At 36.2% G+C, this 17,520-nt stretch overlaps 1 protein-coding gene across 1 annotated transcript in view; it reads left to right on the top strand.

Moving 5' to 3' along the window:
• The window catches only part of LOC145661090 (uncharacterized), a 53,934-nt gene that overhangs the window by 7,564 nt on the left and 28,850 nt on the right, over positions 1–17,520 (top strand). Inside the window, exons 6-10 of the mRNA XM_081726535.1 lie at positions 1,036–1,144; positions 4,780–5,073; positions 7,049–7,232; positions 11,895–12,014; positions 14,281–14,457. Of these exons, the coding sequence (XP_081582661.1) occupies positions 1,036–1,144; positions 4,780–5,073; positions 7,049–7,232; positions 11,895–12,014; positions 14,281–14,457 (884 nt within the window). The remainder of the gene's footprint in view (positions 1–1,035; positions 1,145–4,779; positions 5,074–7,048; positions 7,233–11,894; positions 12,015–14,280; positions 14,458–17,520) is intronic.

Below are 17,520 nucleotides of genomic sequence, written 5' to 3'. Positions count from 1 at the left end.
AGCTGGAAAAATTGTCTATCATGGAGTAGAACTCTTTTAACTGTTAAAGTGAAATATCTTCAGTTGGTCACAGGAAAGTGTCATGGTTATACAATGGATAACTAGACAGAGTAGTAATATAACATACTACAGTACTTCCGTTGTTCCATAGATGTGCTCCGCAAATTAAAGCAGTTAGCTGATTATTCTGCTAAACCCGTTAACTCATTTTTAATTATTATGGGTATAGATGAGTATTTCTTAAATATTTCTCAAGTGAAGATCACCTTTATTAGTTAGAATGTTGTATGGACCATCATAGTCTCGTTCCATTAGAATTTTTTTTTTTTTTTTTCATTTTGATCATACCAATATCTACTTATATTTTAAAAATGGTATTAATTAAACTTCTCATAATTTTATATTGGTGTTAATAGAATATCCATTTTTTTAATTGAAGGCTATCATGAACATTGTATAGTAGTACATCAATATAAGCTGTTATCTCAGCTATAGTGTGTGATACCCAGTTCATTTGATCTTTTATTTATTTATTTATTTATTTATTTGTTTATTATTATTATTATTATTATTATTATTATTATTATTATTATTATTATTATTATTATTATTATTATTATTACAAATCTTCATCCTAAAAAGACACAACCAAGGAAAGACCTCGTGGTGAGCGGACTGCGGTTTGAAAAGCCCTGGTATAAATGAGCGAAATAGCTATAATGGATAGACCAAATCGCTTACATGAAAATGCGCATGGTGTATAGAATTTTGGTTAGGAAGTAGTGAAAAAGACACCTACAGCTTACTCAGGCTACGTAGTTACGTGATATATATATATATTTCGAAAATGGAAGTCTTGTTATGAAATACTAATACAGGAGTGTGTACTTTAGCATGAAATACATCGTGAGTGCGTTATCAAGTTTTTCCCATAGTGATGTATAGAGGCTGTAGACGATAGAAACAGTTGCTTAAATGTGAGAAACTGTAATAATGAAAGTCAATATTAACAACTGATTTGTTATAATTTTATAGAACACGGAAGGAAAGATAGATGGGACAGGGACAGAGATCGCTGGGATTACCAAAAGCGAGGAGACTCATCTGGTAGAGATGACCGTAGCCGAAGGGACGAAGATGACAGGTAAAATTTTGTGTCAGTTACTCAATATGTTCAGCGAAACCTACAGGTGAGCAGCATTGGTAGCGAGAAAAGTATGGTATCTAATACCTGGAGTATAGTTTCTTTAGCCTACAATTAGGGGCACGAGTTTTTCGCAATGCGCGATAAAACGAAATGCGTCAGAATTAAGTAATTTTTAGTTTCTTGGCGTTTTATGATATTCTATCTATACTTTCGTTGGTTTCTGTTGCGCGATAAAACGCGAAATTCGCAGTTTTGCGCGAAATTTCCAACAATACGCGATATAACGCGAAATTTTAAAAATACGTTTTCATTAATTTAAAAATACCAGTTTTCCGCCAACAGAACGGTAAAATGTGGCATGAACGGTACATTTTGGGTGATTCGGACACAGCTATAGAGAAATAATAAAACTCTGACCAGAGTATATACACTTGTTTATTAAAAACTAAATTCCAGTGTAACAGTTTCAACAACGTAACGTTGTCTTCATCAGACACTAACTGCTGGAATTTAGTTTTTAATAAACAAGTGTATATACTCTGGTCAGAGTTTTATTATTTCTTTAGTGAGTTCCAGAGTCGTGATGGATAGAGTAGCTATAGAGAACATTGATTGATTGTTTTTTAGTTAAGCTCCCTTTCAGCAGCAAGACTATGTAAGACGTGGACCCATTGATTAACGTGGAAACGAACCACGTGAGCTTCCGCTGGGAATCGAACCCTGATCTCCCACGCCAAAGGCGCGTACGCTAACCGCTTAGCCATGAGGGAGCACCTATATAGAACATGTTGCGCGTTAGCTATCTCCGTCGCAGCTGGATGGGGAGGAGTCGTTTTAATTAGCTAGCCAATGGCATGGACTGGTGATAAGTGACAAGCGTACAACAATGGAGGAGGAAAATGTGGAAACATGTAACATGCTTATTTGTAATGCTTAAATTTAACTTGTGCCAATGTGTTTTCAGAAGAGAGCAAAAGTTTCCTACTGATTTTCCTTCAGTTTGATTATATATATATATATACTTACTTTACTGTAAGTAAATTTACTTACAATGTCAAGTGAAATATCAGTGTATTTTGTTTTTAGGTAATTAATGGTTTATTGCTGTAGTAATCTACGAATAAAAGGAACAATTTTAAAAATGTCAGGGAATATCTTTTCACAAGAGGTACAAAATGCAAAACTTTATTTGGAAAATGCGACAAAACGCAAAATATGAAAAACGAAACGCGAAATTTTCAAATTCTTAGTGCGAAAAACTCGTGCTACTACCTATAATGGATTGCACCGTGTAGCTACCTAGTCTATTCATAAATACTGGTACAAAGTTTTCATAATTAATATTTGGTGTACGCAAATAAAGAAACTTTTTTCTTGACCCGCTAGATTGAGGGAAGACTTTGGAGTGATATATTTTCGGAATTTCAGACAATAAATTTTGATGTTCTAGTTCTGTAAATGAGTTTCTCAAGCTAGAAGGTGGAAGATTGTTTTTGTTTTCAAAAAATGTTACAATTTATCTTATCTTCTAGTGGAAAAAAAAAAAACGTGCTTCAACTAGTTCCAAACAGAAGAATATTGAATCTTTTTCAAAATTCTGTCTTTGTTCGATAGAACTATTGTAGGATTCCGAAATATAATATTGCACTTCCCTCCATTACCATACTTTGTCCACACCTATGGAACAAAAACAGTTCGAATACATTATTCTCTGTAAGATATATTCCAGTAATGGTAAAAGTCTCCTAGGTCAATATACTTATGTTTATTCTTAAGATGACAATTATTTTAGAATGTTACGAGATAGTGCAATATTTACATAGGACTAGTTGCAGCAAGTACAAAAGTAAATAAATGAAACATAGAAGGTTATAGTAACGTTTCCATAAGTTTGTCGATTGTGTTATTGTCATTTTCAAATCTTTTATTACGATTCTTTGTAATATGAAAATGTTTCATTTCAACATCAGATATTGAGCAGCTGTAAGTAAATTTAACTTTTTTAAAAAAGTAAGTTAATTATCTTCGTAAATGTCATTGTAAATATTAGGTAGTGTAAAATGTATTGAGCCTTTTGCGCACGAAATGGCGTTAGTGTCCAAATCTTAGGCTATGTAATTCGCAGCGGATCAGACCTAATATAATTTGGCAGCTAGCAGTTGAAGCTAGTAGTAGATGAAGCTAGTGTTGGAATTCTTAAAATCAAACATAAGGCATTGCTCCATGAAGATCAGTGAACCTTTCGAAGAACTGTGTCCTACATTTTACAATTTTATTTCAATAAAGACGCAAATGCTCCACTGATCCGTGAAGAAATTTGTGCTGTTTATGGAGAAGATACATTATTACAAACAACAGCCAAAAGATGATTCAGTCACTTTCGTTCCGAAAATTTCTATATCCAAAATACTCCTCGCAGTGGACGACCAATTACAGCAAAAGTGGATTATATTCTAGCAAAAGTCGATTATGACCGGCATTAAAAGCAGTTATGACATCGCCAATGACGTAAGTATCGATCACCAAACAATGTTAAACTATTTGAAGAAAGCTAGCTGCAAAAGCAAGCTCAACGTTTTGGTGCCACATGATCTGATCCAAAAACATTCACTCGATCGAATTTCTATCTGCGAATATTCTCTGAAACATAACGAAGTCGGGTAATTTCTGAAGCGGTTCATCACAAATGGCGAAATGTAAATAACCTACGAGACAATGTACGATAAAGATCGTGGTCAAAGCGAGAAGCTCTACAGTTAGTGGCAAATCCCACACTGACGCCCAGGAAGGTTGTACTGTTAGTTTTGTGGGATGGGAAGGGCATCGTGCATTACAAGCTGCTAGTGCCAGGCAGAACGATAGATTCCTCGACCTATACTGTCGACAGTTAACGCGAGTGTATCTAGCAAGTCAACAGGAACTTTCGTAACTGGTCAATAGAAAAGGTGTTGTATAACGTGACAATGCCAGATTGCATGCATCTTTAACGACCCGTCAAAAATCAAGAGAACTTGGCTGGGAGCTTTGAACGCATAATATGTATAGCCCGGCCTCTCAGAAAAGAAAGGCCTGAGAAAACCACGTATTACAGTTTTTCGACCAGAAATCAAAAAGTTCTTTAGCGATGGGATTTTAGTAGTGCCGGAAAAATGATTGGTAATCTAACAGAATAGTGTTATTTTCAGGTTACAATAAATGTATTTTCTGTTTAGAACTACCTTTTAGACAACTTGATATATTTTTTGATTTCTGCTTAAGATTCGATTTTAGCTTAAGAGCTATAGACGTACACATGAATGTTAGCAACGAAACAATTGAGTGTTCTATTTCATGCATTCAGGAACAAATGAACAGCTAATCTAATTTAGAATGCAATGCTAAAGTCTAATAATAAACGGCAAACGTCTCAGTCTGTGTCGCGATAATCCTAGTAGATAATCACGCTAATAGGTATCGCTACGTGCGCTATCCAGTGTTAAACTGTGTAGATAATTTGTAGATCTGAAACTAAGAGTCGTAGGTAAAAATTGAAAGGTTTTTTAATGATGAAAGGATGTATCATATTTTTGTATCAATTTTTGCACACTTTTTTTGAAAACTGAATGTTTTTTTTTTTCTCTCTTTCTTTCTAGGAACAAGAAAAATGATGACCGACGTTCGTCAAGACACGACAGTTACGAAAGGGAGAAGGATAGATCCAGAGATAGAGACCGCCGAGATCGTGACAGAGATAGAGATAGAGATAGGGACAGAGACAGGGACCGGGATAGAGATAGAGATCGCGACAGGGACCGGGATAGAGATAGAGACAGAGAACGTGATCGGGACAGGGATAGGGACAGAGAAAGAGATAGGGACAGGGATAGAGAAAGAGATCGTGAGAGAGAGCGGGACCACGGAAGAAATCACGAAAAAATTGATGAAAGGTAAGTGATAGTACAAATACTAGAACAGATCATAAATAGAATGCGAAAAAGCGTAGAAGTGGATATAGCTAGTATGGATTAAGAACTTTGAATTTGCATGGGCCACGAACACTTTTGATTATGTCTCGTGTCTATAAATTTTTATGGGTAAAATGGCATAATGTAAACGATAGATACCTAATTTAATTTTCTATTTATTTCATATTAACAAAACCACGAGACGATTGAAGACCGACAGTAACATCTTCAATAACCTAAAATTAAGCTAAACAATTTTTCTTTTATTTCTTCTTTCTTTTCTTTTTTTTTTTTTTTTCATTGATTTAAGTGCAAAATTTTGTTGCTACAAGATGTCAATTTATTAAGAAAATATCAATGACATGGATGTCAAAACACGTCATCCATGTCACTACAAGAATAACATTAGGTTAATAATAAGAAGAAAAAGGAATGGTTACCAAAATATTAACGTTTTAGAACAGTTTTCGTATTCTAGTTCCATTTATTCAGTTATTTTTAAATCATGTGTTTTAAATATCTGAAATTACAATGAAGCTGTTTACAGAGGTTGTTCAGCCTATGTTTGGCCGATTTCGTCCCTTCCCCCTCCCGAGCAGAATGGGCTCACTAGACCTGGCTCGTGGCGTCCTGCACTGGTACTCCTGGGAATGGAGTTGTTTTTCCGCGCGGACGACAGTAACGCACAAAACAGGACCATTGTTGTGAGTGCTGTGTTAAATTTGTTTCCAAGTATGTGGGTTTCCTCTCTGACCAAAATGCCGCCCAAACTAAGCCTGTTTTGGGAAGGCTATGTTGCGGCTCTTTATGACGCCCACTTTAAGTGGAGTAAAAAATGTTATTAAAAAGTACAAGGACAACGAAGATCCACCATTTGGATCACCAGCGAAGTTGCCTAGGAAGCGGGAATGCACCAAGGCCACCTCCACCATGCAGAGGAAACTTCGCAAAATGGCAGTGCAAGAAAATCTGCCTACACAAATGTGTATGACTAATCGTCTTGACGTGTCTTTGGGGACTGTGAGCCGAACGTTACACCATCATTTCAAGCTGGATAAAGCCATGAAAGCTCGCGGCTATCTTCTCACGGATGCCCACCAAAAGGAACGAAAGTGTAACGCCCGGAAGCTGTACGAACGTCATCTGGCAAAACAAAGGTGGATGTACGTCGTAACGCTCAATGAAGCATGGATTTACCTTTCCGACTGTGGCAAACCGAGGGCCCTCATGTACCGAGAGAAAGGCGCCAAGAACTTCAGAAGGTGGGTTCGTGTCTGTAAAGAATCCTTCTCAAAAGGGTAATGGTCGTTACTGGCTACTGTTACCGAGGTAAACTGAAGATTCGTAAGGTGGGGAAGAACTGCAAAATAAATTCGCAGTATTTTCAGGAGCAGATCATGCGGCCGATCTACGAGCATGAGATTCCAACAATGTACGGAAATGACACCAATCTGGTGCGCATTCACATGGACAAGGCCTCATCACATACGTCACGATCGTCCCTCGCATTCTACAGGGAGATGGAGGAGGCAAGTGGTATACAGGTGATACCTTTCAATGAGGTACCTGTTAAATCTCCAGATGCAAGTCCTATGGACTATTGTGGATTTGGATTGTTGAAGCGGGCTTTGGGAAAAAGGGGTGTGACAACTGTGGATGGACTTTGGAAAGCTGTGCAAAGGGAATGGGACAAATTCCCCTCCCAGTTCTTCAGAGAAGCCTATTATAGTGGAAATTACGCTGTCGGGCTATTGTTAGGAACCAAGGGAAACACATCGAGCACTTACGGACCTGGCGCCATGGATTCTTCTAAATTTTTAGGTAAGTCGAAATTGGCCAAGTGTAGACTGAACAACCTCTGTATACTGATAAATAGAGCAGAACCAAAATTAGTTTCAATTATTATTACTGGTTAAGATGTCAAGACTATTATTTTGATACCTTTCTTTCATTTTAGTGTGGTTGCTGCAGCACCTCCTCCACCTCCATCCTTCACAGTGCCCAGGGAGACAAAGATAGAAACCATTTTAATTGAAGATCTCTTAGTTTTACCTGGTCGTGAAACAAGGCCTGCTCGCCTTGTCATTATTTTGAGAGGTCCTCCAGGGTCTGGTAAAACATTTGTTGCCAAGCTTATTAAGGTATGTAGTGGGAACATACCATCTTTAGATTTCACAGTTTTCATTCATACTAAGTTTCATATTTGCACTCAGCTAAAATAGTAGTAATTTGTTAATTACATTGTTGTTAAGATATTGCAAAGTTACACTGGGGTGAATAAGTTTACCCAAGATATTTATGCGGAACCTTAATTTAAAGATACTGTTTCATCTTATCATTCGCATTGGAATAGGGTGACCAGATTCTGACAAGCGAAAAGTAGGACGCAAGTATAATAATAGTATATGATAGTTTACTGCGTCGGCAATACGCATGTTCTCATTCCATTTAACGTTAACTTTAAGTTAATCATTCACTTTTTGTTAAAAAGAAAAGTACTGAACAGAAGTATTCCAAAAATTTAACACAACTTCAAGTGCTTTGATGAATGACAATGTGTTTATTTTTATGAACGTACAGTGAAACTTCGTGTTGGGCTAAAGATTTTTAAATCGATTTTCGGAGGTTGATATTTTAAGGAATGAGAGAAAATTTAGACGGGCACAAGGGAACTTCTACTTAACTTGGTTAGCATCACTGTCATAAGCAGAAATATAAACTTTTCCTACTTTACCGAAATTTCAACAAGCTGCTCTTAGTAAAAACAATATATTGTAAAACAATGGTTTGTTGATTGTTCTCCATCCCTAATCTTTTGAGGAGTGTTAAAAAAACAGCAGTTCATCATTCACGAGAAATGTGCCTGTGATTGAAAATGTTGTGAGTAAAGAATGAAACATTAAGATATTGCAAATAAGGTAACTCAAGACATTTCGCAGAATATTTTAAAAAACAAGGACATTTCTCGATTTTCTAGGCGTCTTCGCAACACTCGGAACAGCTCTTTGAAAAACAGTACTGTACTGCAAAAATCAATACGTCTAGTCACCCTACATTGGAAGTGGGAGCCGCGGTGGCTCAGTGGTGGAGCGTTCACCTCTGGTGCTTGGGGTCCCGGGTTCGATCCCAGCCCCCGCCAAGTGAACTTTGTGGTGGACAAACACAGTGTGCGCGGATTTTCTCCGGGTTCTCCCGTTTCCTCCCACTTTCTTCATTCCACCATTTCATTCATTACTCATCATCACCGTCTCCTTTAGCCTAACCGGCATAACCGTGGGACGTAAAACTCAAATATTTCATTTCATTTCCTACATTGGAAGTGCCTACAAATTGAAAATTCGAAAAAAATATCTGTATCTCAGAGATAGGCTGTGCTGAGTCACTTTCTGGTCGAAATTGAGTTAGAATACTTGCCTTAATAATTCAAGTGTGTTCTTTAGAAAATGACATCTTTGCAATTTAGAGGTAAACTATGCTAAGTATACTTATACTATTTCGCAGTCCCTTTATTTGAGAGCATTATATTTCAAACCAGACTTGAAATAGTTTGCTTCTCCAATGGTTTTAATATACTTTTCGATTTTCATTTGAAAATTATACATTTTCAATAACTCAATTTGTGAAAGCGCTAAGGAAAAAAACATACTGACTAATGTGAGACGAAACGAAGGCTGGAAAAGGTAGTAATGAAATGCCTTCCGGGCTGTACAAGTGGGCAGAAAGTGAAATTTAGAACAATGACGGTGAAGTACTAATGTCTGACAGTTTCACTGGTTAAAACTGAAACATGATGAATAGTGTGTTCGTATCCTCGATTACTCTGTAAGTTTCCTTCATTTTTTACTTTAAACCAAGATGTTTTGCTTAGGGCCACATTCACTCGGAAGTAGATTCCCAATATGCCATTAAACCTGTAAGAAAAAATCATCCGAACTTTCCCCATAAAGGATTGGCAACAGTGGTTAGAAATTGTAAAGAAAAGAATTCCGGTATCGTTCTTAATGCGGACTTGAAAAAATTCAAAGACTTCCAAGCATTATATTAACATTATTTAAGTCTTTGGCGTCCATGCAAGAAAGGTGGCAATGAACACGCATCTATATCAAAAATGATTCCTTTTCAAGCGCGAAAAATAAATAAATAAAACCTCGGTAACTTTACTTAAAAAAAAAAAAAAAAAACGCAGAAAAAAAATCTTATATGTGCTTCAATAAAGATAAGCGACAGTCCGTATGGCCAGATGAAGTTCGTTAGTTAAGCTTGAATTAAATCCTGTAAGTTTCGCAAAATACAGAGATCTCGTTATTGAAATAGGTTCCAAAAGTTAGGCATGAGTATTTTACAAAATTACACCTATTTTTCAAAGTTACACCTACCACATGCTGCTATCGTGAGTTCTAAGAACTGGGTGATATATAATTTGCTTTTTATTTCAAATTATACTGCATTTTTCAGTAATCTGACAAGTTACAGTTTGCCTGATGGTATTGTTCCTTCTTTTTCCAAGTATAAGCAGTAAATCTATGTAATATTTAACACAGATAAAATTTTGTGGTAAAGTATTTTAAGTCATTTCACACTCACACTAGTGAAACCCTTGCTTACAATATCAAAGATAATCTTCATAACATGAATATAAAGAAAAAGATGACTAAAAAGTTTGTACTTTTAAAAGCATGTACTACTTTGTAAGTACTTAATAAAGTTTAAAATTATTTCCACAAATTCTTATTAAAAAAACAGTTTTTCGCTTTTGCAAAATTATGATTTGGTTAAGTTTGTCTCTTAGGTACAGATATAGTAGGAAGAATCATGAAAACAAGTTTAAAGTCAGGAGAGAGTGGGAAACTACACTATAAATTGGAGTTTGTGTCCAGTTTTCATTTTTCTGTTTATGTTAAGATGTACTAGATCAATATTAGGTTGAGCAGATGAGTTATTCCCTCTGTTACAACCTCTCGTATTCTAAAAGAGTTTAATCCCACACAAAGTAACACTAAGGGGAAGGACGAAAGTAATTTATTCTGACGAATCCTGGTATAGAGATATGTTGAGTGTTTTACATTGAATTAACAATCTATTCCCTGTGTGTCTTGCTGTTCTAACACAACTCTTTCTCGGAAAGAATTTACAGCGTTCTTGATTAAATGCACTCAAAAATTTGCTTTTCTAAAATTTCATGTCAATTTTAATATGACAGTTTAAATAGATTTCTAATAACTGATGGTCCAATATAACTAATCATTTCATTTCCACATAATACATAGTAAACCCGCGTACATAATAAACACATCAAAATTCGCGTAAATTCAACTGTCAATGTTGAAAACGGCAATGAAACATCAGACTACAAATCTTTTTGCACAAAACAGTGAAATTGTATTGATATCGAATAGTATTATGCAACTAAGTTATCTCTGCTGGCTGAGTCATTTCTTCAGATATGTGTCTCGCCAGCTTGTTCCAGCAAGTAAAAAGTCATTAAACCTATGTGCACTCGTCGCTTTCAAGTGGGCACTCTACAGATTTCTTTCAGTTACGTTCAAACATCTCTCTCTGCAGGTTCTTTGACAGAAATGTACCTTCTTTTTCTTTCGCACTTTCGAAAAATATTGCTATTAACCAAGCATATTATGTTTATATTTTGCGTCAGCTTAACATGAAATTTATAGATTTCTATTAATAAGAAAGTACGAAAACTTCGTTCTCTTAATTTGAAAGGTAGACAGTGACTTAAAGGACCCATAGGACCCTAAGTTACTGCTTGTGATTCAATATTCACCGCATATAGGAGAGAAGAGGTTTTTCTCTTTCTAGCTAGACAAACATACCATTGATTACGACATTTTGAAAACGCTAGTTTCTGTGCTCAAAAAAAAAAGGTGTGATTGTGGTTGCAGTAGGTTTCTTGACGTCGATGAAGAATATGAACAGTTGTAGAATATCTTAAAACGGCGTACCATTAATGTGGAAGTGAATGAGATCAAGAAAAAGACTGGTTTCATGCCTTATCAGAGAAGATAATTTTCAGAATTTCAACTTCCATTAAAAGATTATTTTCATAAAATTTTAACTACATTTTGAAATTCAGTCAAAAAATTGTGCTTGGCCCGTGTGAAGCGCAGCTCCTCATACCTGGGTGTTAGCATTAGCACCAGGATGGGTCGACGAACCCAAAGGAAAATATTGTTTCTTGTACAATGCGGTGACTAGCTGGTGCATCAGTACTACGTTCAATTGTAATTTTTCATGGTGACTGTATTCGTTCCGTGGGTTCTAGCAATGCACCATGGGCGTTCACACTGTGCATGTGCCTCTAGTCTGTTCAGAATATACGTATTTTTGGTACAGCCTTCCAACTGATTCCCGAGAAAATTCCAGAGCAGTGGCCACTTGGCTTATGAGAATGCACCTTCCGTCGCGCTCGAACAATTTGCCCACGGCCAATTGGCATTAGTAAATCCTTTACACGACCCAATGTTACTCTGTTTTCGCACAGACATGGGTAGTTCCAATTCCATGTCAGATAAAGCGTCAAGTTCACACGGTCGACTCTGTTGATAGGATCTTTTAACGTTCTCTGTGGTGTTAATTCTTTGGCACTTCACGTAGTTAACTGTACTAGTGAAAAGGTATAAAGGAGAAATGTTCATTGTATATCTTAACATATGAAATGGAATTCTTTTATTCGTTGGGTTTAAAATTAATAACAACCTCTCTTTTGTTGAACCTTTTAGCATTTGCAAAGATAATATTGTAATTTAAACATACATTATATGTTATAATTGATTTATGTATTTTAGGATAAAGAAGTAGAGAATGGTGGTAGTGCTCCCCGTATTCTTTCCCTTGATGATTATTTTATGGTTGAATCGGAGAAAGAAGAGAAAGATCCTGAAACAGGGAGAAAGGTTACGACAAAGGTACGTAGATCTTTATTTTATTTTTTATTTATTTATTTATTTATTTTTTCAAATTCCATTTTTAAAATAAAGCATCCGTCTTTGTCGTACTCAAATCTGGGATTTTGTGTTGTTCGCCTGTATGAATATGAATGATTCCAGTAAAGTTAGATTGGTTGACCGCTGTAATTGTCAGTGGTGAAAAATGGCATGCGATTGTATGTATACATTAGTTCTCGTCAGAAATATGATGTCACATTGTGCAGCTGGTTGAAAAACTGAATGTAGAAATCCCGATATTCGTTAGAACGCTTTTTACAGTCTTACCAGCTATTTCAGTTTATAGCAATTTGTTTTACATTGGCCTATTCATTGCTCAGTATTAATGTGGTTAATTGCTTACAAGGAAATTGTACAGTACAGTAAAAGTGCTTATCCAGTTTACATATATATATATATAATAGAGAGAGAGAGAGAGAGAGAGAGAGAGAAAGAGAAATTCCTTGGAATTGTAGTTTCTTTGCATACTCGGATTGACCTTCGAAGAACTCCATTAGTTCTCTGTACGTTGCCGAAAACCGTATCTAAGTTGGTTAATTTGTACAAAACTCATTAACAAAATACCTAAAAATGGGATAGCACTTTTCGTGGCCATCGATGAACCGTGATGTTGCGACAACAAAGATTATGCTTACCAGGTGGCCTTATTTTTGTTATAAACTTTTTTTTTCTTATAAATTATATTTGTTGTAATAAAAGTTATCACCATTATTATTATTATTATTCAACCGAGGCTCCTTGAACTCCGAAAGAAATATCTCCATTAATAAGACATACTTCCTTCAGTACATCTGCACGATATTGCCACAGTGGCATTGTTAGCTGGTAAAAGGCATCTATCTACCAACGAGACTGCCGGGGTTCGATCCCGGTGGGACGGGATTTGAGTTTCTCGTTCAGCTGTCTTTCCAGATTAGCTTAATTGTTTACGCAGTCTTTGTAAAATGAGCAGAAGACGACCTCAGTGTGATGGTGACTGCATCGGCCTGTCCCGATTGGTGAGCGTCCCACTGTACGATTTTTAACGGTTAATGGTGAGTATTTGAAGATGCAGTCTTCCTGAAAAGATCCTGTATTGTCAGATGAAACTTTAATACGTCCCCTTCTGTACATTTGTGTGTATTTATTTTTCTTTTTGCATATTTCTTTTTTAAGATTATATGAAAGCTTATTTCTTAACAAGAAAAAAAAAAAAACTAGAAAGAAAAAAGTTTTTCAGTTGTTCGTTAGACGAAGAACCACCTTAGTATGCTTCTCTCAAATTCATGAAGGGGGGCGCGGTGGCTCAGTGGTAGAGCGTTCACCTCTGGTGCTTGGGGTCTCGGGTTCGATCCCAGCCCCCGCCAAGTGAACCTTGTGGTGGACAAACACCGTGCTCGTGGGTTTTCTCGGGGTACTCCCGTTTCCTCCCACTTTCTTCATTCCACCACTTCACTCATCTCTCATTATCACCGTCTCCTTTAGCCTAACCGGCATAACCGTGGGACGTAAAACTCAAAGATTTCATTTCATTTTTCAAATTCATGAAATCATGGATTCACTTCCCAAACTAACCATATCAACCATACTTTGCGTGTGTTTATTTTCCCGTCATAAGTGAATAACGAGGTTGAACTTGGATATTTCTGAACGAACATTATATTGTAGCTGCACCGGCTAAAATAGTAAATCTTTCTCATTGGCTCGAACTTAAAACCTTTTCCCTTCACTTATTCCATCGATTGTCTCATCATTAATGTATTGATCCTATCGGATCTATTAGCTGAAGGAACGGTTAAGCTTTTACGATATTAGACTTACTCACAAAAGTGCCTTCATGCACCAAACAGGAAATCCAGCCACGCAAACATTTTAAGTACACCAGCTTCAAGAACTAACATCCATAAATATTCACTTGTAATTAAAGTGAAATATTTGTATAATTATGTTGTTCAGGTTAGTAATGTATGCCTGTTTGTGACTCAGAATATGAAGAAAGAAGGAAAGAAAAAGTATTTTTTTCTAATCTCAATTAGTTTCTTGTATTATAGAACTAGTAATGCTTTTCTGTCTATATATCTGTTGTATTAATTTATTATATAGTTTTTTGTTAATTGTATATATTATAGTTTACAGTATGCATATTTTTGGAACATTATAGTTCTGTAATACACAAATACTAATACATACATGTTGCATTTTTATTTACTTTATTTTTGTGCTGACGTGATTTTCTTTTTCTCTTCAGGAAATGGTGTTCGAATATGAGTCAGGCATGGAGAAACATTACCGTAGTAGTCTTGTGAAAGCCTTTAAAAAGACTATAGATGACCGGTTCTTTCCATTTGTTATTGTAGACTGCATTAATGATAAGGTGAAGTACTTTGAAGAAATGTGGAGCTACGCAAAACAGAAAGGATTCCAGGTACTTACTCAAGGCTACTATACATTTCAACAAGAGATATGAGTGCTAAGTGGTTTTGATTTTTATGTCTTGATTCTAGCAGTACAGCAATATCTAGCAATGGCTAAATTGAGAGCACTTCATAAAATCATTCTGTATGTTCGAGAGAGAGAGAGGGGGGGGGGGGTCCATATAGAGTACTCCGAATTAAATTGTCTTTTAAAATGGCAGAGCTTCATGAAAGTGGCTATATATATATATATATAATTAGTAACCGTCCATTTACGTATGAATACGATGTCGAGCATATGCTCATTCCCACTGAGTCTGCATGCATTTATTCACTTCATAAAATTATTGATAATCCTTTGGCACATGTCTGTTTGGATACCTCGAATCGCATAGTTTGTCGACGTACACCTGTAAATTCACAAACCTCTATAAGGAGAAATCAGAGTGTAAAGATGATCATATGACCATGTGTAGGGGCAGGAGTTTTCGCAATTTAAAATTAAAAATTTCGCATTTAAAATTACAAATTTCATATTTTGTCGCATTTTGAGATATAAAATTTCTCATTTTGTCGCTAAGTTAATTATTTTACAAGCTCTAATATAGGCCCAATATAAGTAATAAACAATAATACTACTTAGGACAATAAAGATATTCCTTATGCAGTTACTAACAACAAATTACTTCTTTCTTCTTTTACAAGTCCAAAAGCTTAAAATACACTAGCACAGTATCTTCACGATTGCCACCACAAAACACTATATATGGTATTAGCTATATACCAAAAGCACACATGCGAAAAAGGGAAAAACATATATAGAATACAATAGCGCAGTATCTTCTTGTATGTCTCGTCTGCAAATTATTATTCTAGTGAAAAGTGCAACATGTTCCCCGTTTCCACATTCTCTTCTTTTGTAACCTTCTATCATTGGTTATCAAACTGTATTTCGATAAAAACCTTTCACAATCAGTATTCATTATTGGAAGCTATATTGCAGAGAGGCACAAGTTACTGAAATATAAATTTTCCTCCTCTTGATTTCTCTGTGCAAGTAAAATATCCATCACACTGACATTGTCATCTTGACTCTTCATCACAACTTCTCTTAAACTCTTATGGAAATTAGCATACAAAGGTTCATACATTGCAGTTTCCTTTGTATGTGAACAAAATCCCGGTATGTGAACAAGAAGCTTGCACAAAGACTTTATATCAGGAATTGAGAGGCACCCAAGAAATGAGAGATGAAATAATTTTCCAAAGCTTTCGTACATTTCATTCAATTCCTGCTTTCCTTTCCTCAAGGTATGTAACTTTAAAAGGGACTTTTCCCCGCATCTTTTAAACAATATCACCATTTTCTTTTTATACTAAAGTGAGGATATCTGCTGTTTTAACACGACGCTGAATGTTCCACAACTACCAGCTATGAACTAGAAACGCAAGTTAGTAGTTATCAAAGATGCTAGTTGCAAAAGGAAAACATTGCTTGGAAAACTGTACCTTTTATTTCTGTATTTTAACAACTGGAATTGACGTTTTAAAAAGAAAATCGCATTTTGCCGCATTATTTCGCTCAAAATGTCAGTTATCGCATGTTGTCCCGACTTCAAAATACCTATTTCCTTACTCAATCTGACGTAGTTCGTTGAAAAACCAACTCTCTTCTTTATCGGAAACCTTTCGCGATTTCGCAACTTGCGAAAAACTCCTACCCCTAACCATGTGTTCCACTTCCACCGGTTTGGTAAAATGTCTTCACAGTAAGAACATGTTGTTGAGCCCTAAACTGGTCCTTGACTGAGAACTAAAACAAACGAGTCAAAATAATTGAAGCTCTGTTTTCTTACAACACATGATCTCGACTAGTACGTATTTAGAGGGCAGCCTCAGCGTAACTATTACATTAAGGAATCTAGAGGTCGTGACCCCTCCTTCAGTACCGTACACCATATTTTAGCAAAACAATGCCGGCCCATATATGTCTCAGAATGTGCAAGTTTTCTTCGAAAAATGATCTTACCGTTGCTTCCCTCGCGTTCGCGGTTGCCCATCCAACATGTGGGATACAGTTGGTCGTTACTTTGTTTGTCTCAGTTCTCCAGTAGTATCGATGTCTTGTGAACTCACATACAAGAAGCGTGGCAGGGAATTCCTCAGAACATTGGTTGATCAGTTGCCATACAGATTTACCAATGTTAGAGGTTTTACAGTTCTGAAATTGAGTTTATTTCTATATAATCATGTAGTGAATCTGTGGTATGAATTTTATTTCACTCACATATGTCTTTTTTGGTGTTGCAGTCATCTAAAACAGTAACTTTCATTGCACTCTTACTCTAGTTTTCCTTGGGGAAGACGGAGTCTCCAATGGTAGAACGTTCACCTCTGGTTCATAGGGTCCCTGGTTTGATTCCAGCTTGTGCCAAGTGAGCTTAGTGCTGGACAAACACCGTGTTCGTGGGTTTTCTCGGGGTACTTCCGCTTAGTCTTTATTCATTCCACCATTGCATTTCATTTTCATCATCACTGTCTACTTTAACCTAGCCGGCATAACCGTGGAACGTAAAACTGAAAATATTCATTTTCCTAGTTTTCCTTGTTACTTATTTCACAATTGCAGATTTAATCTTTTTTATTTTTCATTATTTTTTGTTACTGTATACAGCGTGGGCACAAAGTCGCTTTCCCTAATATGTGAAGGAATAAATTAAAAGAAGTTAGGCAACTTGACAACCTTTATTGTACTTACAAATACTGTTCAAACTGTCTTCCACCATATTCAATCACAAGGTACATCTCTTCAGCACTGATTCGCAAATATTATTACCAACCGAGGATTGGCATCCAGTCTTTCGAATGGTAGTTCACTTTGCTGTTTCAAGTGATCCAAATCCTGCAGTTGTCTGGAAAACACCTCGTCTTTGATAATACCCCAGATGGAGGAGTCGCATGGTGTGAGGTCACATGAACATGTGAACAGGATACCCAGACTGTTGTACCACGACTACCAGTATACTTGAATTTATCGAAATCTTGATCCAAGAAATCCCTCACAACCACATCAA

Source organism: Thermobia domestica, chromosome 9, assembly GCF_964235325.1.
Source record: "Thermobia domestica chromosome 9, izTheDome1.hap1.1, whole genome shotgun sequence".
In the NCBI taxonomy this organism is placed as follows: Eukaryota; Metazoa; Arthropoda; class Insecta; order Zygentoma; family Lepismatidae; genus Thermobia; species Thermobia domestica.
Note: the sequence above shows the minus strand (reverse complement) of the source record. Positions and strands in the feature narration are given on the sequence as shown.